Source organism: Dreissena polymorpha, chromosome 5, assembly GCF_020536995.1.
Source record: "Dreissena polymorpha isolate Duluth1 chromosome 5, UMN_Dpol_1.0, whole genome shotgun sequence".
Taxonomy (NCBI): Eukaryota; Metazoa; Mollusca; class Bivalvia; order Myida; family Dreissenidae; genus Dreissena; species Dreissena polymorpha.
In genome coordinates, this window is record NC_068359.1 from 90,458,192 (window position 1) to 90,483,785 (window position 25,594).

The 25,594-nt window shown below is 39.0% G+C and overlaps 1 protein-coding gene and 1 non-coding gene across 3 annotated transcripts in view; both read left to right on the plus strand.

The window, feature by feature from the left end:
- LOC127881738 (60S ribosomal protein L30-like) overlaps positions 1-12,373 on the plus strand; it is a 332,547-nt gene extending 320,174 nt beyond the window's left edge. The window contains exons 1-4 of one of the 2 annotated variants that reach the window (XM_052429825.1): positions 1,034-1,138; positions 6,987-7,040; positions 7,471-7,616; positions 12,217-12,373. In XM_052429825.1, the coding sequence (XP_052285785.1) occupies positions 7,020-7,040; positions 7,471-7,616; positions 12,217-12,358 (309 nt within the window). In that variant the 5' untranslated portion in view covers positions 1,034-1,138; positions 6,987-7,019 and the 3' untranslated portion in view covers positions 12,359-12,373. Of the gene's footprint in view, positions 1-1,033; positions 1,139-6,986; positions 7,041-7,470; positions 7,617-12,216 lie in introns of those variants that run through there. The other variant, XM_052429826.1, reaches the window with a different exon arrangement.
- On the plus strand, positions 5,895-6,113 carry LOC127832866 (small nucleolar RNA SNORA73 family). Its single transcript, XR_008027204.1, has one exon. It is a non-coding gene; the product is annotated as a small nucleolar RNA SNORA73 family (small nucleolar RNA).
- Positions 12,374-25,594: the final 13,221 nt, after the last annotated feature.

The window sequence follows — 25,594 nt, forward strand, 5'->3', positions numbered from 1 at the left end:
GTCACCAGGTTTAATCTAAGACAAGTATTGTTACCACTTTAGAGGGCACATCTATGAATCGATCTTTATGACAGAATATGTATCATGTCAATACATAGTCTGAACTGTAATCTGGGTCACATGCATCAGAAAACTATATGTCACCGGATCAATTCTTTTAAAGACCTATTTTACACTACAGGCCAAAATTTGATGAAGTACGGTGAAAATTTATATTTGACCAACCAATTATTAGATTTAAATTATAAAAATATAATACCTAAAATGTGTAAGTTCTACTTAAAAGCAGGGACCTTTTATATGTCCCTGTAAAATATATATAGATACAATATTCTTTATTTAAAACAATTGTTTATGACACTAGTATTATTTCATTCTGTTTATATTCACACTTAAAATAATGTTTTCTTGGGTCTGAGACTTTTCTATATTCTTAAGCCTAAAGATGGGTTGGTTTTGACGGACCACGCACACATCAGAACCTTGTCCATAAGTAGTTGTTATTGACCCTCGAATCTAGGAAGTTATTTAAAATCACACATATATTAAACAGGGTAGAAGTTACAATACTATATTTAAAACTATGAAAGCTTAATATCTTCAAACGAGCTATGATCAAAATAAACAATCAATAATGTTAATGTCCTATTTCATTTGTGTATGACCTTTTAATGAGATATGACAGGGACATATGTAAACAGTGTTTGCATAGGTCCCTGGATATGGATATATGATGGGGTTCGGTTTTAGTTAAAACCTATATTTAGTGTTTTAGCTCGAGTGCATAGAAAGCCTAAGGCTTATTTGAAACGCTCTCTCGAGCGTCGATCCCGTGACCTCCCGATCACTCCGCGGACACCATATCCACTACACCACTGCGACCTGGGGTTGGGTTTTAACAATGAATTATTTCTAAATTTATTGTATTATGACATGAATTAACGATATGAGACAGCATAATGTATTAAATTAAAGAAGAAGTTAAAATATATAGTTTTAAGTTTGAAAAAAAAACGTGGCCCCAACTTTCAATAAATATTTCTTGTGTATATTGTGTGTGCTTCGCCGTCTTTTCATGAAAGCAGAGATGCTCTGACGTCACTTCCTTTCCTCTCTTGATCTCGTAGGAGACACACGTGTATGTAAATCTCTGCAAATTATACATATTTTACGCTTCACTATGTGTGTTTAAATACTGTCAACAACTAATATTGATAGTTTATGTATTCCTTATAATTATCACGGAGAATTATGGACATAACTATTCGATTTATATACCAAATCTTAAATAAAGTGGTAAGCTATAAATACCACGAGGTCAATGTTGATAAAGAATGTTAATAGATTCAGGCCTTGTGAATAGTATTTCGAACTGAAAGTTGTGTCAAGACTTTTTAGAAAGTTTACATTCTGCTGTTTGAAATAAACATGATGACCGTCATTCCCAACCACTCCCAAATGAATTGAAATAAAATGAACATACATGTAATAGGATATGGTATGGAATAACGTAGTCAATATAAATTGCCGACTTAGAGTCTTTTGATGATTTTTGCTTTGGCAGACTCTTGGCGTCAATAGTCCACTCTATCTTTTTAATAGCGAGAGTTCGACACGAATTTCGGTCGCATCACTCCTGAATTTAAATACACACATATTTGTGACTATTATGAAAGAACGTTGCCTAAATAGTATATATTGAGCAAAATATATCGAAATTTACCTGTTAATAAACTATATTTCGAGTTTGTTTCATCCAATATATACTTGTATAGTAAAGGGTTCATGTTAGCTCCCTTGAACTGGAGGTTAAATTCAACTATGTTTGTAACTGAGTTCGAACACAAAAATTAAGTATGCAATATGCGCAAAACAGTAAGAAATGAAATTGGAAATAGTATGAAGATGAAGCAAAAAAAGGATTATAACTATTATAACTCAAAATATTAGAATCGACAGTAACGAAATACCCCAAAAGTAATAGGTACGAAATAGCTATGGTACGAAATAACAACAACAATGCCAAAATGGCTGCCTTTGAGAAAATGATCGCTCCATGTCTATGATTTTAAATGAAATGCAGGTAATTTTTGTGATCTAAGTTCATATTTGTCAAACAACAGGTAGATTTCAGATATATACACTTGCAAATACTGTAATTCCCATAATAATATTTTAATTATTTTTCGTTATGGTTTTTACAGACCGGAGTTTCAGCGTTCAGATTTATTCTGAACGCGAATTATTTCAGCTAGGAATAACGAAGTAAAATCAGAGTGTTATAGTTCTGTATTCCAAAGATAGAAGATAGAGATTTACCTGTAACTTCTACTTCGTACTTCCTACAGTAAATTGCTGATTATTACATGAAGGCCTATTATAGGCAGATATGGACACTGTCGAGTCCGTTTCCTGGGAAGAAGCAGTACTTGGTGTCTATGCAGGAGATAATGAGAACGCTCCCAGTGCTTTCCACAGGCAATTTAACGGTCCCTCAGTGGGGTGCTTGAATTTTGAAATCAGAGTTCGCGGGACGCCTGAAATTTTCTGATCAGTGTTTTCTGACAGTTATTGCAGCTTAAGATCAAAGCGCTACCGACTTCGCCAAAAATGTTGAAAGCTGATTTATGATCCTTTGTCGCTTTACCCAACTAAAGGCGGAGCGTCGTTGTATTAGAAAATCAATATTGGTCACTGAGAGTGCACGCTTTGTATGAGCGACAGCAGTAGGCAGGCAATACCTGCCGTTAAATCATGCAGACGACTCGTGACGTACATGTAATTGCCACAGAAATCTTAGCCAGTTACTTAGAAGACTGATGATGGCAACCGGCCGTAATCCTTGTAGACAACGTGAATTTCATGCATAATTCCGTTAAAACATTTATTTGACTCGTTAAGCGTTTAAACAAATTATCGTTGAATTCATAACGCAACTGTTAATTTGTGTTGAACTCTCAAACGGGAATAATTAAATTTGTAATCTGAAACCCATTCCCGTAAGTCGATGTTAACGCGTTTTTAATCCGAAACACACTTCCGAATGTAAATGTTACCACAACGTTAAAATATTCTTGCTTCAAATTAGCAGTGCAAATTTATTTTGTATTGAATCTTTTTCTCAATTAAAAAGAGCGCGAAAATTATGCAGCATGTACAACGTCGCGTCATTTGCATAGAAAGCGTGCGTGTATTGAGCGTTTTAACAAGCACACAACACGTCGGGGGATTGACGCATGCAATATTTCATCAAATCTATAAATAGTCACTTAATTTATTTGATACTATAGAAAAATTGCATGGTTTGTGTTAAAGAAGTAATTGAGAGTTTTTATCGTAAATATTTACCATAAAGTGATTTATAAAAACGGAATAAATGGGATTATCGGGTAATAAATAGAAACTTGAAAAGTAGTAAGTATACAGTAATAGAGTCGGGTTGAAACGGATGTATTGGGGAATCGTTCGAGTCGGGATTTTACTATCTATGCGAGAAAGTTTTAAAACAATTAAACAATATAATATTTTTAAATGATTGGGGGATTTTCTTGAAGAGTCATAGCGCATCAAATGATGTCTTTTGACGCTGTTTTTCTTTGAGTTATTGACTTGTTAAATTTTAAAAAAATCAACGTCAGGAAGGGACACCCCTCCGGAACTACCCCCATCAGCCCCGGGGCGCCTGACAAAAATCCTGTGGAAAGCACTGGCTCCCCGAGTAGGGAGCGAACCCACGAGCTCCCGATCGCTAGGCGGACACCTCATCTACTTCACCACCGCGACCTTGAATAACTGATGGGTTCCCACCTCCTAATCAACCCCTTACATGAAATAAAATATGAATTAAGTTTCACAGAACAGAAGTATAGTGTTTTTTCCCTTAAAATTTGCAGTCGGTATTCAGCCCCATTCCCAATGGAAAAAGTGTACATTTTTCCAAATTGAGCCTAAAAATTCCCAATTGAAGCTCAATTGGTTATTGTAAGCTCAGGTTCTACTTAAACGTACCCCTGGTACAGAAAATGTACTATCACGTACCAAGCAAATTGAGACTGGACCAGAGTTTATTCCCGCTCAAAATCCGATGTTTTAAAACGCACTAAGGACTACAAAACACTGTTCTCTTTGAACAAAACAGTCATCAACTTTATTTTTGAGTACAAGTTTCCATAATATAGATGCCATTTTTAGCTCATCTATTTTTTGAAAAAATGTTATGAGCTATTGTCATCACCTTGGCGTCGGCGTCCGGTTAAGTTTTGGGTTTAGGTCCACTTTTCTCAGAAAGTATCAATGCTATTGCATTCAAACTTGGTACACTTACTATCATGAGGGGACTGGGCAGGCAAAGTTAGATAACTCTGGCGTGCATTTTGACAGAATTATGTGCCCTTTTTATACATGTACTTAGAAAATTGAAAATTTTGGTTTAGTTTTGTGTTTAGGTCCATTTTATTCCTTAAGTATCAAAGCTATTGCTTTCATACTTGCAACACCTACTTACTATCATAAGGGGACTGTGCAGGCAAAGTTATGTAACTCTGACTGGCATTTTGACAGAATTATGTGCCCTTTTTATACTTAGAAAATTTGGTTAAGTTTTGTGTTTAGGTCCACTTTATTCCTACAGTATCAAAGCTATTGCTTTCATACTTGCAACACTTATTAACTATCCTAAGGGGACTGTGCAGGCAAAGTAATGTAACTCTGACTGGCATTTGGACGGAATTATGGGCCCTTTATACTTAGAAAATTGGAAATTTGGTTAAGATTTGTGTTTTGGTCCACTTTACCCCTAAAGTATCATAGATATTGCTTTCATACTTGGAACACTTGCAAACTATCATAAGGGGACAGTAAAAGGACAAGTTGCATAACTCTGGTTGTCATTTTTACGGAATTATGGCCCTTTTTTGACTTATTAACTTTGAATATATGGTTAAATTTTGTGTTTCGATCCACTTTACTTCTAAAGTATCAAGGCTATTGCTTTCAAACTTCAAATACTTTCATGCTATCATGAGGTTAGTGTACCTGGCAAGTGGAATTTTACCTTGACCTTTGAATGACCTTGACTCTCAAGGTCAAATTATTAAATTTTGCTAAAATTGCCATAACTTCTTTATTTATGATTAGATTTGATTGATACTTTGACAAAACAACTCTTACCTGACATACCACAATAGACTCCACCCAAACCATCCCCCACGCCCTCCCCCCAATTTTTTTTTTTTTTAAGATCATCTCACAAATTACCACCACACCCTCACAATATACCCCCCACGCCACTCCCCCCCCCCCCCCCCCCCCCCAATTATAATTTTTTTTAAACGTTTAAAAAACACAAATATTTATTTGTATTTTATTTTTGAAATAGTAGATGAGCGGTCTGCACCCGCAAGGCGGTGCTCTTGTTTAAACAAGTGGCATATATATGAACATAACTTATTTGAAAAAAGGCAAACAATGACCAATTTAGCGTTAGCATTCCCGGGTACATTGCAGTATATTTTCTCTACCCCAGGTACATTTAAGTATTCTTCATAGTACCAGGGGTACATTTAGGTAATGCCTGATCTGGCAATGACAGATCTAGCCCAATTGACAGGTTTTCAAATAAATTTATTTAGATCTCAACATTTTGTTCATCTCCCTCCCATCCAGCTCAATAAATTTCACCTTGGTGAATATTATATTGAAAACACTACTATTCTCAATTTTGAAGCATTTGTTAGAAAGTGAAGAACACAAATTTCCCAATTTAAGTCCAAACGCCACAATTTTTTCTAATCCAAAGGGACCTTGCCTCATTCACAAAAAGGTGAGAAAAATCCACTGGTTGAACTAACAATTTTCATTTAAATGTCTTGTACATAGTTGTCAATTAATGTCCATCCATGTAGACAGTGTTGTGTGTCTGGTTCGCCAGGGTTCACACACTGTCAAGTGGCGAATGGGAGCTGAATGTCCTGCTGGACTGGAGGTATATTCCCTTTCCACATCATGGTACATCAACTGGACCCCCTGTGGGTTAGGGCCGTGTATATTCCAGAACCTTCCTAGAGCTGCTAGTACAGCTAGAACTGGGTAGATAAGCCATACACGGAATATACGGTTAAAATGTAATTGTATTAAAGAAATACAGTCCAAACTTATCTTGCTGTCTGCTGCTGTAAGACACCCCCGTCCCCCTCAAAAATCAGTCTGTATTACAATAGAGTAAAATGGTCACCTGTCATAAGAGGCTGGTATATATCACAACATAAGTCATTTTTGCCTTTGCTAAGCAGGCATGAGAAGAGAGGCAGATAAGGTTCGTTTTTATGATTTGTGTATGACCGAAAATGAATTGTAATAAGAAATTGATTGTACAGAAAACGATTGTGTAAATGGAAAAACGCATTGCATATGATTCTTCGTTTTAGTTGTACCGTTTCCTCCGTAGAGTGTATAATTTGAATTGGTATATTTTGAACTAAGTTTTCAGTATTAATATATATAGACACTGGTTCCAGTAGTTGTCGATATAAAAAGTTACTTTCGTCGTAAAGCTGGGGAAAATGTCTGCTGTTGAATGCAGACGGGATAGGAAACTTTCATTAACAGTGTGTTCGCTCAATATTTAAAAATTCATGCGACCCAAACCGTCAAAAAAAGACGTGACAAGTATACTGTTGTGACGAGTATACCATAAGATTTAATAGCGAAGGCGGTGACAGATTCTTTGTAACATCGTGATTTCCTTTTGTTTGTCGTTTATGGAGAGGGTTTGTCAATGTGAATGTGTTCTGAGAGTCAGTGTTTTTTTTTTACACCTCATAAATTATGAAGTATAAGCGGATATTTTGCAAAAGCTGAAAATTTGTAAAAGGCCCTTTTCGGTGAGGGTTCTGTTGTATGAAGCATTTCACGGGCCAAAGATCTGTTTCACAGGCTTCATCTCTCGCATTAACAGTCTTTAATTATTAATTATGTTTTGTTTATAGGCCAATCAGTCGCCGTAAACTGAAAAGATCAAAATGGCTCCAGCTAAGAAGATCGTAAGTACAGATTTATCGTTTGATCTTTCATTTCCTATTCCATGTTAAAAATAAATGGACAAGCTTAGCTGAATACAGAGTAAATATGTACAATATACGTTGTCCCTAAGATTTGAAAAGGCTGGCAAGCTGAGTTGGTACAGCGCTGGATGAAAAATTGAGATGATTTCATGTTTGATTCCAAACCCAGCCCCATGACTAGTGTGGGTATAGGTCATTTAATCATCTCTACAGCCAGGTTTCCCTACCTCTGATTTAAGTAGGGCATTTAGTCAGTTTCTGCCATAAAAATGAGCACTTAGTACTGGTAGAGTGAATTGTTTAAACTGACCGCCATGATTTGACTGAAATACTATGAAACAGGGAAACACCCAACTAATTAAAAACCAAAACTGAAATGACTGATTTGTTGGCGTTGTGTGGTCTGCAGAAGAAGAACACCGAGAACATCAACTCTCGTCTGGCCCTTGTCATGAAGAGCGGCAAGTTTGTGCTGGGATACAAGCAGACGCTGAAGACACTGCGACAGGGCAAGGCCAAGCTGGTCATCATTGCTAACAACACCCCTCCTCTCAGGTATGAGCCCCCATCACACCCTGTTATGGTAGCAGCACCAAATTTGGCATGGTTAAGGCTAAAAATTAGCATCTTATTTCTCATTGTAACTTTTATTTCGTAAACATTCATAAAACAGCCCTGATAAAGAATTATGGCCTGTCGTTTTTTTAGCATAGGTGCTTGCACCTATGCTTATGGTATATACCACATTTTGAAAATCCACATCGGTCGGTTACCCTTTATGAAGCCTTACCTGATCAAAAATCAGACGAAATATCTATTTAATTTAGTATATGGTAATTCTTACAAATTTTTTTTTGGAAACGTTTTTCTAACGTTTTCTTCCAAGAATATTGCTGACACCGTTTTTAGTGAATTTTTCTAAGACCGTTTTATGTCAAAAAATCTTCTTATAACATAAAACAAATTTCGTTCGTAAAACAATTCTGTTCTTGTTGATAGTGACCTCACACCTAATTTATATGGGATCCCAATTTCGATTTCCTTCGTTTACTGTTCTGTGAGAGGTCAAATGTTTACATAACTGAATTAATAAGGCCCTGGTTAAAGTATATGTAACATTTCATCGGTTAATTATAAATAGAAATTAAAACATATTCTCAGCAGGAAGTGGGGCATAAATCACTTTTATTCTTTGAAAATGTGTAAAAAATGGCGGAGTACGATGAATGTTTTCTGATTTATGACATGGATTCTGACGTGCCTTTCTATGGATTTGATGAAGTAGAGTTTAAAAGTAATAGAGTTGTGTTAATTGAAGTTAAAATGATTTACTTTGAGCCAGAAATTTACGTTACGAGTAGAGTTAACGGTTTAAATGTGGCATTGGATTTAATGGATTAGCGCGAATTCTGGACGAGTGCTGTGTCTGTAAAATATTAAATGGAAAGCTGTAAATGTATCAAGTCGGAAAAGAAAACGGATGGTTGCATAATGGTATGCGTGAAATAATGTAATTCTACGTATTTATTTTCATAGTTATGTCATTTTGTAACCATTCACATTCGTCACTATTTGGAATTCCCGTTTCTAAAAATAGAGCATTTTGTTAACAAGGGGGGCGACTCGTGATGTCAGCAATCGTTAAGGCTACAATATACTAAATAATCGAGTCATGTACTTTCTAAACAAATCATCATATTTCCTCGAAGGCATGTTATACACTTTGTTCTGGTTTTATCGTTTGGAGATATTGATAGGGTAAGCATAGGTGTTCACTACTTAATCCCTGAAATAGGATAAAGTTGGAGATTAAAGTAAAAAATGGCACTGCAAAAGGTTACAATCCACTAGAAAACGGCAGAAAAAGGCGCAAAAACAGTCGATTTTGATTTGAGTCGAATTTGTTTTTGGTTTGAACATGACAAATCTTTTTTATTGCTTAAATCGATTCAGCTAAGAATGCCCGTCAAGAAAAGGTATGGTTATGGGGGTCTCTATGTGCAAAATGTTGTATTTATTTTCGCTCAAAGTTGTCGCTTTTACATCGAAACATATAAGGAAACTATTTAGTATATTTTGACCTAAACATTTACTTCAGCAGCAACTTCCCTGTATCTTGCAACTATGCTTTCAGCGCCATCGGCGCTCTCGTTAAGACAATGTACTTTCAGGCTTTGCCTTGCTTAGGAATACAGTTGGTTGGTGTATAACGGATAGCTAAGGACTTCGAGTCTCATTTCAATGTAAACACCATGCATTCAGTAATTAAACAATTAAACCTCGAAAGACAAATGTCTTTCCTATTGAAACATGCCAGCGGTTTTAAATTTCCGAAAAAATATTATTTGTTTACAGCGCGAATTTCATGGTACACTGATTTAGCCATTACCGGATCGCTTAGGTCTTTATCGAATTACATGTGGTATCGTGTTATTTCTTGAAATTTGACACAGCATTTGTAAAAAAATAATTGCAACATATGTACATTTCCAGAAAGGAAATTCATTTCTGCGTTTAATAAGACCAAGTTCATGGAAATCGCTGCACAATTGATGAAGTAATGGCTGTTCAAAGCGATGCACCCTATCTTCGGGTCATTTTTAGTTGAATACCTTGTTATATATATAGATTTGATAGTGAAAAATATGTTTTCAGAGAAATCGATTTTTCGTTAAAATTTGATTATTTTTCATTAAAAATGATGTTTTCACTAATTAATATCATAGCCACACGCTAACCACATGTGTATTGGACAACTTCAATTGAGTTTATATTTATTTGAGACAATCCCCACATTCCTGAATATGGGTCACCACATGTCCGTTATTCACTAAATCCCGAGTTGCAGCTTTCATGCTTATTATGCCCCTCTTCGAAGAAGAGGGGGTATATTGCTTTGCACATGTCGGTCGGTCTGTCGGTCCGTCCACCAGGTGGTTTCCGGATGATAACTCAAGAACGCTTGGGCCTAGGATCATGAAACTTCATAGGTACATTGATCATGACTCACAGATGACCCCTATTGATTTTGAGGTCACTAGGTCAAAGGTCAAGGTGACCCGAAATAGTAAAATGGTTTCCGGATGATAACTCAAGAACGCTTAGGCCTAGGATCACGAAACTTGATAGGTAGATTGATCATGACTCGCAGATGACCCCTAGCGATTTTCAGGTCACTATATCAAAGGTCAAGGTCACGGTGACCCGAAATAGTAGAATGGTTTCCGGATGATAACTCAAGAAGGCTTAGGCTTAGGATCATGAAACTTGATAGGTAGATTGATCATGACTCGCAGATGACCCCTATTGATTTTCAGGTCACTAGGTCAAAGGTCAAGGTCACAGTGACAAAAAACATATTCACACAATGGCTGTCACTACAAGGGAGAGTCCATATGGGGGGCATGCATGTTTTACAAACAGCCCTTGTTTTATATGGTACGCATCAATTTGGTTTCTGAGCATTCTTACTTTTGTAAAGGACACATAATACTAAAATATTACAGCAATGAACATTATGTTTACCAAACAAAATCAGCAAAATTCAAGAAACCATTCGTCTGCACTTTTCCTTTCGTCACAAAAACGGTGCGTACATAACGTGACCTTGTTTTGCTTTCGAAAAAAACAAACAGTTGTAAACATTGACACACATCAACAAAAACATGAACAATGATAGGCTTTTTGTATTCAATTGATAGAAAACTATAAATCTTAACATAAATAAAAGTATTTTGCAAAAAACGTTTAACCTATCCGTTACTCACTAAAATCCGCTATACACCAATCGACTGTTCTGTGTGAAGAATAAGTCAATTTAGTATGTGGTCTTGTGGCCCATTGAGTAGCACATAGTGAATTCTTATGAAGAAAATGGCAATTTTGTATTTGCTTGGATTACCTCCTTTTCAAGGTCTTAATCACTTGGATTTGTCTTGAAACTAATGTTTCCTGAAAACAGCCAGATACAACATTAATATTGTACTGAAACACAAAAGTAATTGCCCTCTAGCATTTGCATAATTAATCTTGAATAATAATTAAACCCAAACAGAGATATTAATTGTTTGCTTGAATATGTATGTTTGGTTTTGACTTCGGAGCTGGTAAATATGCCGGTTAAGATGAAGTCATTTGTACTGATGTGTTTGCTTTCTGTCTGAAGTAACCAGACTGAGAGATGGAGTGTGGATTGAGTATCGGTAGGTGTACTGACATCGCTACTTAGTTTGTGAATGACAGCAGGGTAATACTCACGCATGGATTTGGTTGTATTTGATGTTAAGTGTTGCTAATAAATTGCTCTGGATAAGTTGTTGATGGTAAAATACTCTTCATTTTTCAGCCAGAAATTCTTAGATTTCAATAGCTTCCTGGAATTGTATTTGTTTTTGTACATAAAGCCTTTTAAAAGTTATTTATTATTATGCCAATTTACAACATTTATATAATTAATATATGGGGGGGGGGGCAATTTGCTTTAAAAAGTTTGAATTTTGAGTTTTATTTTCAGAAAAATTGTGTCTTCTAATATTTATGGCATTATTCAGTGATAATTTAGGGCTTATTTTAGGCTGAAATTAGGCCCATTTCTCTGCTCAGAAGGAATACTTGTTTCCTCCTCAAATGACTTAAAATCCTCTTGTGGCGTTAACTTTATTTGAAAAAAGTTTGCCTAATTTGGAAAAAAAATGAATTTGGGTCATTTTTGAAAACAATAGTACTGGCTATTTTCATCAATCCAAGATTGAGCATAATATAATTTAGCATTTGGATCAAAGTATTTTATAAATGTTTTAAAATAAGGAAGAATAGAAACATATAATCATTCATATTTAAAAATTAAATTCCTCTTTCTGCCAGCTTTCCGTCTAAAGATAAAAAGAAACACTGTTATTGCAGAAATGATTAGATTCCTTACTGGTTAAGAGCATGTTTCCCCGATATGACCGGTACTGTATACATTTTGTTATTGTCATAATTAGTTAGGAAACCCACTTCATATTTGTTTCTTGAACCTTACTATGAATTACGCACAACCTTGTTTTATGCACACCAACAATTAAAATAAAAATATTTGGATATAAAACAGTGGGTGTAGAGGTAAAGTATGTTTGATGTCCCTTGATTCTTCAGCGTACTTGTGTGTTTATAGGAAGAGTGAGATTGAGTACTATGCCATGTTGGCCAAGACCGGCGTCCACCACTACACTGGTAACAACATTGAGCTGGGCACCGCTTGCGGTAGATACTTCAGAGTGTGCACCCTCAGCATTACTGACCCAGGTATGAGGTAGCCTTGTAGTACAAGATCTGTAGTGTGCACCCTCAGCATTACTGACCCAGGTATGAGGTAGCCTTGTAGTACAAGATCTGTAGTGTGCACCCTCAGCATTACTGACCCAGGTATGAGGAAGCCTTGTAGTACAAGATCTGTAGTGTGCACCCTCAGCATTACTGACCCAGCTATGAGGTAGCCTTGTAGTACAAGATCTGTAGTGTGCACCCTCAGCATTACTGACCCAGGTATGAGGTAGCCTTGTAGTACAAGATCTGTAGTGTGCACCCTCAGCATTACTGACCCAGCTATGAGGTAGCCTTGTAGTACAAGATCTGTAGTGTGCACCCTCAGCATTACTGACACAGGTATGAGGTAGCCTTGTAGTACAAGATCTGTAGTGTGCACCCTCAGCATTACTGACCCAGGTATGAGGTAGCCTTGTAGTACAAGTTCTGTAGTGTGCACCCTCAGCATTACTGACCCAGGTATGAGGTAGCCTTGTAGTACAAGATCTGTAGTGTGCACCCTCAGCATTACTGACCCAGGTATGAGGTAGCCTTGTAGTACAAGATCTGTAGTGTGCACCCTCAGCATTACTGACCCAGGTATGAGGAAGCCTTGTAGTACAAGATCTGTAGTGTGCACCCTCAGCATTACTGACCCAGGTATGAGGTAGCTTTGTAGTACAAGATCTGTAGTGTTCACCCTCAGCATTACTGACCCAGGTATGAGGTAGCCTTGTAGTACAAGATCTGTAGTGTGCACCCTCAGCATTACTGACCCAGCTATGAGGTAGCCTTGTAGTACAAGATCTGTAGTGGTGCACCCTCAGCATTACTGACCCAGGTATGAGGTAGCCTTGTAGTACAAGATCTGTAGTGTGCACCCTCAGCATTACTGACCCAGGTATGAGGTAGCCTTGTAGTACAAGATCTGTAGTGTGCACCCTCAGCATTACTGACCCAGGTATGAGGTAGCCTTGTAGTACAAGATCTGTAGTGTGCACCCTCAGCATTACTGACCCAGGTATGAGGTAGCTTTGTAGTACAAGATCTGTAGTGTGCACCCTCAGCATTACTGACCCAGGTATGAGGTAGCCTTGTAGTACAAGATCTGTAGTGTGCACCCTCAGCATTACTGACCCAGGTATGAGGTAGCTTTGTAGTACAAGATCTGTAGTGTGCACCCTCAGCATTACTGACCCAGGTATGAGGTAGCTTTGTAGTACAAGATCTGTAGTGTGCACCCTCAGCATTACTGACCCAGGTATGAGGTAGCCTTGTAGTACAAGTTCTGTAGTGTGCACCCTCAGCATTACTGACCCAGGTATGAGGTAGCCTTGTAGTACAAGATCTGTAGTGTGCACCCTCAGCATTACTGACCCAGGTATGAGGAAGCCTTGTAGTACAAGATCTGTAGTGTGCACCCTCAGCATTACTGACCCAGCTATGAGGTAGCCTTGTAGTACAAGATCTGTAGTGTGCACCCTCAGCATTACTGACCCAGGTATGAGGAAGCCTTGTAGTACAAGATCTGTAGTGTGCACCCTCAGCATTACTGACCCAGGTATGAGGAAGCCTTGTAGTACAAGATCTGTAGTGTGCACCCTCAGCATTACTGACCCAGGTATGAGGTAGCTTTGTAGTAAAAGATCTGTAGTGTGCACCCTCAGCATTACTGACCCAGGTATGAGGTAGCTTTGTAGTACAAGATCTGTAGTGTGCACCCTCAGCATTACTGACCCAGGTATGAGGTAGCTTTGTAGTACAAGATCTGTATAAGCAGCTCTCATAACATCCACATTACAACACTGAACATTGATCATTGTCTAAACAATCAGGACTGGGGCTTCTCCTTTAAGCTGATTTCCTTGTTGTGAGTGTCAAGATTGATTGCCTTGAATTGATCTGTCTGTATAGTTAGGACTTTTGAAACCATTTAGGGGAGGAGGAGAGTAGTTTGATTTACGAGTAAATCATAATCACAACCATGAAAATGACACTCTGTGTTTTAAGTTACAATTGAGTGCCTGTCATTGAAATAATGAGCTTTGGCTTATCAAATCCAGACTCTTGATTTTTTTCTTGAAAACAAGAAAATATTACACAGGGTGCAGGATCACGTGACTGTGGGGTTCCCAATTAAACGTTAATGGATGTAAACACAGCGGTAAAACAATTTTCTTAAGAATTTCAACTGTTGCATAAAGACAGATTGATATGCTGCTTATAGCAATGTGAAACATATCTGAATTACTTTATTTAAAGTAAACACGTGTTCTTGTTCAAAAATTCTATTTTTTACTGCATTCATGTATACGGTTATACTTAAACCAACGTGAAATTTTTTCACCGATTTCAGACGTATTCAGGGATTTATTCTTATACCTTAAGATATAGGCACAAACTGCTCTTAAGATTTTTGCAAATGTATTTCAATAATTTGAGATATTTGCAAAAATAAAGTCCTCAACAGAGTGTTTACATTCTGTCCAGCCCCTAAAACCCCTGTTGATTCTGCACCTTGTACACGCTGCCCCTCTATCCATCTGATCAGGCCACACTTGATATTTGTGGTACTTCCAATCACTGGTTTAGCCAACATTTACTGACTTGTCTTAATGTGTTTCAGGTGATTCCGACATTATCCGCAACATGCCATCCGAACAACAGACAGCATAGGCGTCTCACAGCCCCAATTTACGTGTATTCTGTACAATAAACGTGCGGCAGCATTTATGTGTTTGGTTTTGCCTTTCTCGTCTTGAGAATGAATCTTGTCAGGCAGAGGTGTTAAGAAATTGACATGAGAATGCATTGGTTATACTGTTACTTTGCTGTTTATTGTCCCCTTCCGGTTGACTTATGAATGCGCGCTGTGAGTCTGTCACACTTTTCTGGATCCTGCGATAACTTTAAAAGTTCTTCATATTTTTTCTTGAAACTTAAAACATGGATAGATGGGAATATGGACATTATGCACGTCATTTCAGGCCAACACTTGTAGTAGTCATGTTCCGGACGTACACGTTGGTCTTGTGCTCCGTGTAGGAGATGCGGAGCAGTCTTCTGCGACATTTATGTTCAAATGTCTGTATCCTGCGTATTTTGTCCGCCGTCGTAGAGTAGGATGGAGACTACGAGGGACTTGTGGAGGCTGTACCTTCTTTGAAGCTGATTGAACTGATTGTCCACAACCTGCTTAGTCTGGAAATAGCTGCGGTCGTCGTGTTTATTCTCATTTGGACATCGGCAGGTACCATCCTTTGACAGGGTTGCGTCCAAGTACTTGAAGCTAGTCTCTACTTCTAGCATCTCGCCCATAACTTGACGAAAAAAATAAATGGACCGAAACGACATACTTCATCTGTTAGTAATGTAGGGAGACTCGCACACCAAATATCGGGTCAATATATTAAAGCGTTTTGAAAATAAGTCCGGAAAATGAAATGCCAGACAGACGGACGCACAGTCCAACTGCTTTATGCCACCCTACCGGGGACTTCAAAACCAGCTCAATATCTGAAAGAGTTGCTAAAAAAAACCTCCGGAAAACAGTTAATATAGAGAAAGTGTTGAAGTCCAAGGCCCCTTGCATCGCCAAAAATCAATAGACCGGAACGAATTTCACACTTCATATCTAGGTCATGAAGGTAGACTCGCATACCAAAAAAATAGCTCAATATCTGAAAGCGTTGCGTAAAAAACCCTCCGGAAAAACGGTTATTTTATATAGAAATTTTCTAATTGCAATCTTATGTAGGAGATGTAAACGATTGTGATGGTTTTATCTGTGTTGATTATAGTGAAAGTAAATAGAGAATACTAGGTCGGTGCCGAATAAAGCAAAGTTTATTTTGCGAGGCTTAGAAAATCTGAACCACGAGCCTTGGCGAGTGGTTCAGATTTTCGTGCCGAGCAAAATAAACTGCTTTATTCGGCACCGACCCGGCACCGACCTAGTATTCGATTTATCCCATAAATTTTCTTAGTCGTAAATTATTTCTTAAAAAACAGAATAGGAAAATCGAACTACACGGAAAATCCCAAAGTTATTTTAAGCAAACATTGTTTCATTATTTTAATCGTGCCGAGCCTAATACATTTCACAAAGATCAGTAACTAACCTGTTTTTCTGTTTATCATACCTCTACGTCCCCGATTTTAAGAAATAATGAAAAAAAACACACTAAACTGCAGCTTTAGCGTGAAAGAACATGCATTGTGTCGTATGACGTGCATACGTGTTAATAATGACGTCACGAGTACGCGCACTTAATATTTGTAAATAATGTTTTTTTGCTTTTTGTGTTGCATTATGTGTTAAAAATATATTACATCTTGGTATCAAATTGTTTGTTTTGTTGAATCTGATTCAATTTTACTAAAAATGATTACTTTATAGTTGATTCCGAGTAATATGACCATTCTCCGCCGCGCGTGACAGCTATAGTTCAGCCCTGCCGAAGTAGAGGAAAATTTATTCCACAGTGGTTTATTTCGACAATGCACGTCTGATGATGGGATAAAAATGCGTAGTAGACGATAAACATTTTATTAGGAATTTACTTTGAGAGGAGGTGTTAATTCAAAGAGAAAATACATGTACTACATGTATTATGGTTATATGACAGTCATACTTTATGAAACGTTTCTTAATAAAAATAAAGTATTTTTGATCTTCACAGTGTGCTTTCCTTCTTCATCATATATCATACATTTCACACCAATGTTTCAAGCTTTAGACTTCAGAAAGGTGCTGATTTACTTGTTATATTCCATAAATTTATATCACAAATGAAGTTTTTAAGCATTAAAATTCACATAAAAAGTGCCATATTAAAAAAAAGCGGGCGGGGAGTTCCTTCCGCACCCTGCCCGGGTTAACACCCCCCCCCCCCCCCCCCGTCAAAAGCGTGCGGCCCTGTAAAGTTCTCGCCGTTCATGGTGATGTCTGCACTGGTTTTGGTCGTGCTGTTCACCATGATCTTCGACTTCTCCGTGCTGACCTCCATCTCGTATGCTCCGCTCTTTCATAGTCTGTTGGTGAAGTTCACTTTAAGACATGGTATACTACTTTATTTTCAACTACATAATTATCTTTATACAATGTCAGTCATACACAAACTAAAGGTAATCTGAAATCATGTCATCTTCACTATTGGAGTCAAACTACAGTCAGTCAACCAATTCCGGCTCATAGCCTGTAATATGAGACCTTTTTCGGGCGGTAACAAGTGAGACCGGTTTTCATGCAGGTACGGTGTAGACGTGATCTAAGTGAGATTCGTGAAGATCCCGGTGAATCTCCGTGCAACACACAACGCATAGTTGTACATGGTAAAGGAACCCTAAAATGATACAAATCATCAATAAAAGCTTTAATGATTTTTTTTTTATAGAAAAACCTTTTATATAAATGATTAATTAATCATACATCATCTTATTGTTTTATTTCATTCTACTTATTGAAATGTTTTGAAGTTATTGGAAAAATAATTCCCGATTATTTTTCTCCTTAGCCTGATTAGGGATTTCTAGTTTGGAATTTGTAATTTGATAAACCTTTCGACCGCCCCGTTTAGTGTCAGCCCTAAACCCATGTAATTTCTTAATTCATTTCATAAATAAATAATTTGTCGCGCGCATATTCCAGAGGTCCAGTCGTATCATGAAGGCATCCACTTTCCATATTGGTCAGAGACTCGAACATACCTACCCCAAATTGTGAGTTCACTGTCAGCTCTGTATACTATATATATTAGTATACCTGTACACATGGGACATGCGAGAATGGCTTTGCGGACCGTGCACGAGTCACATAGTTTGTCCTCTGGCTTCACGACTGTCACGTGCTGCTTGCAGTGCGGGTGGAACCACTTGTGGCACGGCGGGCACAAAGTCACCTCACCTGCACGAGGGAAAATAACAGAGTTCAGAGTCACAGCCTACTCCGAACACAATGAAGTACTTCAAAACAACATGTAACGGTGGTAATAGCGTGTTAAGTTTGACTATGCAACGGTTACTTCATGTTCAGAAAATATCGCTATGTACACACTTAGAGGACAGAAGGACGGATAAATGGATCGACGGATTTTCCAAACTATTTATATATTCTTTACATCAATTCTCATTTGGATTTTCACACTTTTTATTTGTTCATTACATCCACGGTATCCATATTGGAATAAATTGACTGTATGAAAGCTCTTTGTGAATAAAACAATGTAAATACAAATAATTGCGGCATAACCAATCGGCTTGATTTTCAGTAAAAGACAGCTATTTGAATGAACAAATGCCATTATACTTTATATCAACTGTCGATAGAAAATACAATTACTTGAACATTAAATTTATTAAATATACCAGGTGTATTTGAGCAATATATATCCTTATAACATGCGATTTCTGAAAGGTAGCATATGCGTCCAGATTTAAACCCGATAATAAATAACAAAGAATGTCTATCTTTAATCATGTCATTAACTTCAAACTGCAGGGTAGGACATCTTAATAAATCATTTATTAAGTAAAATGAATCCGTTACGACATTGTTACGACATTGTTCATGGTCTTTACTTCAATGATCATACCTTAAAGTTAGTGCACGCATTTTCGAGTGAAAAATACGTCATTAAGTAAAATAATTGACGTTTAAAGAGACAATAATAAAGTGAGAAAGGTATCGCTAGAAATCGCATAATTTTCCCCATCCTTTATTTACAATCGATACATACTGTGGTGGAGACCGGTTTGACTTGGCCGTTCGGACCCCAAATGCGGACTTCTGGGAAATGGTCTTCAGTTCCGGTTCTGATATTTAGACGATTGTGTTGTATTACGTTTTCCTTGGAAATCCAAGATGTCCTGGGTGATCCTCAGTTCGAGTGATCCAAGCCAGCGACAGAGCGTAAGTACAGCTAATTATCTATTGTCTAGTTTACAATAAATGGCGCTGCGAGCAAAAACTCTATACGTATTTTGAATTTCTAATTGGCCATTATTAACAAAGTAAATTGTCAGCCATCTTGAATTTTATTTAACAACATTCCTGTTTGTCTGTTATTTTAAACATTTGTTAAGTAACTTTAGGTCATATAGTCCCTATTTACCCTAATATTAAAATAGTATTACGCCTTTTCCGGAACTCAGGCTAATTACTATATTTTTAAGTGTGTTTGAAACTTTCAGATATCGTCGAACAGCGTACTATCGAACCGTGTAATTGCATTCTAAATTTAGTCTTTCTGTAAATAGTTATCTCCCTGTTGTTCAATTGTATTTCATATTTGGTTTTCCACTAACGTTGTCGTATTTCAGGCAAAGGCAAGTCATTATCAACTGTATTATATTCAAATTTGGGAATTTTTTACTTTCGTTTTCTTAAACGTAAACACTGGAGGCTACACTACAGTAAACACGTTTAAGAAATATATATTTTCTTCTCAGTTAACTTTAACACAACTTCTGTATAAACTGCTGTGCTTTGTCGGCTGGTCACTTGGGGTAATTATTCACTCGGTGAATGTTGTTCACTTGGTGATATTTTGTTTCACTACGTGATTTATTTCATGTGGTGAATTTTTGTTTCACTTAGTGACTTTTATCTGTTCAGTGACAGTAACATCACTTGGTGATATTGTAATCACTCGGTGATATTTTCACCTAATAATACTTTGGTTTCACTGCGTGATCAATCTCATGCGGTGAATTTTGTTTCACTGAGTGAACTTTGTTTGCTCGGTGATATTTCTCCGTGATATTTTCACTGTGTGATATTTTCACATGGTGACAATTCTTTTCACCTAATAATACTTTGTTTCACTGCGTGATCAATCTCATGCGGTGAATTTGTTTCACTGAGTGATATTTTTTGTACTCGGTGATATTTTCACTATGTGATATTTTCACTGTGTGATATTTCACATGGTGACAGTTTCTTATCTTCACTCGGTGATATCTCCACGCGATCATATCTTTCTCATTTAGTGATTCGTTTCACTAAATGGCATTTTGATTTTTTTTGTTTCACCAGTGATATTGACATCACTGCGCGGTATTTTGAACTATTGCGTTTTTATTTATTTGTTTATTTAGTGATTGTGTTCACTAAATCAACATTTGACTATTTTTTTAGTTTCACTTCGCGTCATTTTCGCTGAGTGATATTTCCTCTTAGTAACAGAGTTTATTAGTGATTAAATCCACTAAATGTCATTTTGATTATTTTTCTTGAGAATTTCTTCATAATTGCAGTTTATCTTTTATGATTACATAGCATTGCTACTTCAGCATTTTCAAAGAATACATAAAAATAAAGGATCCATTTCAATTTTGTTTTTGTTTATTTCTGACTGCAATTTCAGCATTTCCCAAGTGACATAATAAATAAATAAACAAATAATATTTTGAGTTTGTCTTTAATACCTAACAATGCAACCTATAATCCCGCTGTCGATATAGACCAGCCTCATTGGATGAGTTGCAAACTTTGCCAGGCGTTGGTAAAAAAGGTTGCAGAAGCAATTGTACATATTAGGGACAGTGAAGGTCGTATGACAAGGGAGCTACTAACTCAAATCCCACATTTTCGGGAATTCGAAGGGTTTTGGAGCATGGTACGCTTCAGCAAATCGGAAACGGAGAAAAGTGAGGGTAAAACTGAGGTACAATGAAAGAGCAGTTGACGATGACATAGAAGCCATACAAAGGTTGACAACGGTCATCGATCAAGCTCGGTTGAGTGGTCCACCGTCGGCCCCAGTCGACTCTTTTAAAGTAGAGAGTCGGGGGCACGACTAAGGTATAAGGATGGTTGGAATGAGAGCATAGAACATCCATATCCGGAGTACCCGCCTATGCCGACGCATTCGGGAATGTACCTGGGTAAAACACGGAAAGGTTGAAGAAGGTGGTTATTCATACTCCGGTTTTACGCCGATGCATTCGGGGATAAACCCAAGTAAGGAAAGCAAAATGGAAAGTGGGGGGCAGTACCGGGGTACCCCATGCCCATGTATCCGGAATGCACCCTGGTAGTTGGCAGCCAGGTTATCCTTATCCTTATGCTTGGATGGGAGGGCCAGGGGGGCATATGTTCCCACCCATGCCGCCAATGCCGCATGGGTATGGGGCTACGCCACAGGCGGTGCCAGACAGGGTACCCACTAATGATGGCCCTTGAAGCCTGAGGCCACGGAAGGGGCACAGGGGGCTCGAAAGAAAATTGCACCCTCAAACGGGGACAATATGGAGGAGCCGGGATGGGACAACAAAAGGCCAGGCTCCAATCTTTGCCCAAATCATTGACGTATGATGGCAAAGGGAGTTTGGCAGGCTTTCTTGACGAAGTTCGGGAAGTTTGCCTCCATCTTCGAATGGACGGAGGAGGAAAAGAGAGATTATCTCTGCTTGTGTTTGACAGATAGGGCCAGTGAGTTCTATGCACTGACTACAGATAGGAACGTAGAAATGACCTATGCGGCAGTGGTGGAAAAACTGGAGAGGCGGTTCGGTTACCGTGAGTTGCCGGAGACGGCAATGGTAACATTCTCGAGTGCGACACAAAGAGAGGAGGAGTCCCTTGATGAGTGGGCGGATAGAGTGTTGACGTTAGCCGGTAAGGCATTCCGGGAACTTCCGGATGCCTTCATGACCCAACAGGCCATATTGCGGTTCTGTATGGGGGCCCGTGAGAAAGAGGCGGGGAGAGCAGGTGATTAACCAACGCCCACAAACTATAGAGCAGGCTATAGATAAAATGAAGTGGGCAATCCACACGCATGGCCTGATGTATGGACGGCCAAAGGCGGTGAAAAAGGTAGTATGTGCAGAGGATGTACAAGTGGCGGAGGGAGGGTTGGAGAACAGAGCAAGATAACGGGAGGGTTGATGCTCTGGAGAACGAGTTGGAAGGATGAGGAGAAGATGGATGCGGTTATGGGTAAGTTGGACAAACTACTGGAAAGGCGGAGTAGGAGTCCAACGACTTCCCAAAGCGGGCAATGCTACACTTGCAACGAAATCGGACATTTTAAGCGGGAATGTCCGAAGTTGTGTAGCAGGACTCTGTCACCTGTCAGTAATGACCGGTGTTTCGAATGTAACGGATATGGGCATATGAAGAAAGATTGCCCGAATGTCACACTGATGAGCAGGGCAAAAACCCTTGGCTCAAAGGAAGGCAAAACAGTAAGGTTTGCAGATTTAAACGGAAAGGGGTCAGTCGTGTAGTGGTCCTAACATGACCCAAAGGAAAAGGGCCAATCTGTGTTGTATGTCAGATAAGGTCTGGGCTCAATGTTTCGTATTACGCGACATGGGGTGATGGCCTTGTGGTACAGGCTGTTATTGACACAGCGGCGGAGGTGACTTTGGTGTCTGATAGGGTGTTCAAAAAAATACCAGGTGATATACGGTATTAGAACAGGTGTCGGTTATGACCGCTGGTCGGGATTTGTGTATGAAAGGCGCAATTGTTGGCCCCGTCAAGATTGAGATTGGGGGTCAGACATTCACTGAGAAAGTGTATGTCGCGCCAATAGAAGACAGCATGCTTTGGGACTGGACTCATGAGGAAGCATGGAATAAAGATTGATATTCCTAGGTCCACAATAAGCATCAGGGACACAGTAGTGTCAATGAGCGAGGAAGAGTGGTGAGTGATAGTCTTAGAGTGGCTAAGATTAAGGTTAACAAGTTTATGTCAGTTCCACCGAACTCTGTAGCATTGGTACCCTGTTCTGTGGAGACTAAGCTTGATACCTTTGTTGTTGAGGGGGTAGGAGTGGACCTCATAGTGCCTATGTCGGTACATACAGGGAGGGAAAGTTGAGGCTCGCTATGCTGAACCCGTCCGATCATTCGGTAAAGGTTAGGAAAGGGCGAGTTGTTGGGTAGAGCGGAAGAGGCTAGGCTTGTAAAACCGGTGCCACAGGAGTTTTCTCTGACGACGGTTTGTGGAGGGGCTGGAGAATCGTACTGAAGCAGAATTGCCAGAGCACCTTCATGACTTCATGGAAAGGGCACGAGTAGACCTGACCATAGGGGAGCGACTGGCCATGATTATGATTTCTGTTTTACACAGAAGTGGCTGATGCATGGAACTGAGCCACCTGATAGTGAGCGTGACTTGGTGGTTCAGTACGCATGCATCAAATGAGATTGATAGCAACGGTGTGAAGTGAGGTCGATTGCAGTGACAGGTTGAATAACACTCCAAATGGTGGTTCAGCGGTGTGATGCAATCAGTGGGTTGAGCAATATAAATGTGGTTGGCTGTGTAGGTAGAATCGGAAGGCTCCTTTGTGGCTAACTCTGGGTTTGGTAGAGGAGGTGTTAGTGCCTGTATCGGGTTAAGTTCCGAAAGCCAGAGTGGAGGAGGGGTCCTGTCTATGCCTAATGGTTTAGGAAATGGCGGAGGTGATCGTGTAGAGAATGCCATTTTCATCTGATTGACAGGTGAAGGCAGAGCTCAGTTTGATGGTTCACTAAAACCTAGTTAAGCTGAGGGGAGCAAGATAGTTTCCGGTTTGGGAGAAGTAGAAATTATTCAATGAATGACTAGACTTATTGGCATGTCGTTTGAAGGGCTCTATAGTTGTGACAGTTTGCAGTGAGTATGAAGTGATTGTATGTTGATGGATTGGCAACAATTTTTGAAACAAAAGAATCTTTCTTGAATTACAATAATCTTTCAGTTTCTTTGCAGTATATTGCATGTCGGATTATACAATATTAAATACAAGAGTAAGTATCTTATGCAACCTTTCCTTTTCGAAAAAGATTCACAAGTTGAAAAGGCAAAGTATGGTTTTAGAAAAACTGTCAATTATTATGATGTCCTTAATGGTCGACCATGATTGCTGAGTGGTAAATTGGTGAAGACGTAATTACACATTAGCTTTCAGAACAACTGTGAACCATCCTTAAAAGTTATTGACGTAGTAGGTACTCACAAATTGAAAGGCAAAGTATGGTTTAGAAATACTGTCAAGTATTATGATGTCTTAATAGTGGACCATGATTGCTGAGTGGTAATTGGTGAAGGCGGTGATTACACATTTAGCTTTCAGAACAACTGTGAACATTCCAACAAAATTAACGTCTTTATTTGTTAAGTGTTATGATAAATTGTATGGAATATGGGTTGAATTGATTGTGCAGGTTGTCCATCATATTTAACAAGAAATCTACGTAATTGTCGGCACTAAACGTCGATATAGGAGAAATAAATGATATGAACCGGGATTCAGATGTGACATTGATAAGTGGGCGAGGGCTTGATGTGTGTAAATGGGTTACCTAGTGAGGGGTTAGGTATTGATGCTATCCCAAACAAAAAAGCAGATTGGATAGGGGTTGTTAGTATGTGAGGAGTACATTGCAAGGCCAAGCATAGCCTTGCTGAAAAGGCCATGTAATCTCTGATTCAGAGGTGGAGGCGGAAGCTCGGTCGAAGTTATACCGTAGTCTCGGGCAGGCGGAGGGTGCTGATAGTTGGCTCTCCTCCGAGGTGAGGACTCCGGTTGAATGTTAGGCAGTGTGGATGGCAAGGAGGTGAGGGGACGTAGGAGTTGGCTCCAACGGAGAGGACACAAGACTCAGTCTCTCAGAGATGGAGGTGGATATTCCGGTGGATGATGAGGTGGAGGTGAGAGAGATGGCCGTAGTCCCAGAATCTGGGAGGGTCCAGTTTGAGGAGGATATGGAGGTGGTGGGAAGATGGTGTGGTCTGAGAGGGGGGGTGCCTAGAAATGCGGCGGCCGTCAGCATTGGATTGTCACTTTCACTGGAGCAACATTAAGTAATCGGTCATGCGGGGCCAGTGGGCTCTGTAACCGGCAGGGGGGGAACTAGAGTGGTGTATGGATTGGTGTGGTTTGACCAGATTTCTGGGGGTCATGGGGGGAAGGGCTATGAGCTGTGGGGTAATATATGGTGTAACCTGGGGACGGGCAGCTCAGTGGGGGGAATATAATAATTTGATATCCTGATGACTTAAATGCCTTAGATTTGGTAGTATTAAAAAATTATAAGGTTAAACTTAGACGGGGATTGGAAAGCTAAATTGGGCTAGGGAGGGGGGCTTGTTAGAAACGGGGAGGAGTGTGGGTGGAGACCGGTTTGACTTGGCCGTTCGGACCAAAAATGCGGATTCTGGGGAAATGGTCGCTCAGTTCCGGTTCTGATATTTGACGAATGGTTGTATTACGTTCCTTGGAAATCCAAGATGTCCTGGGTGATCC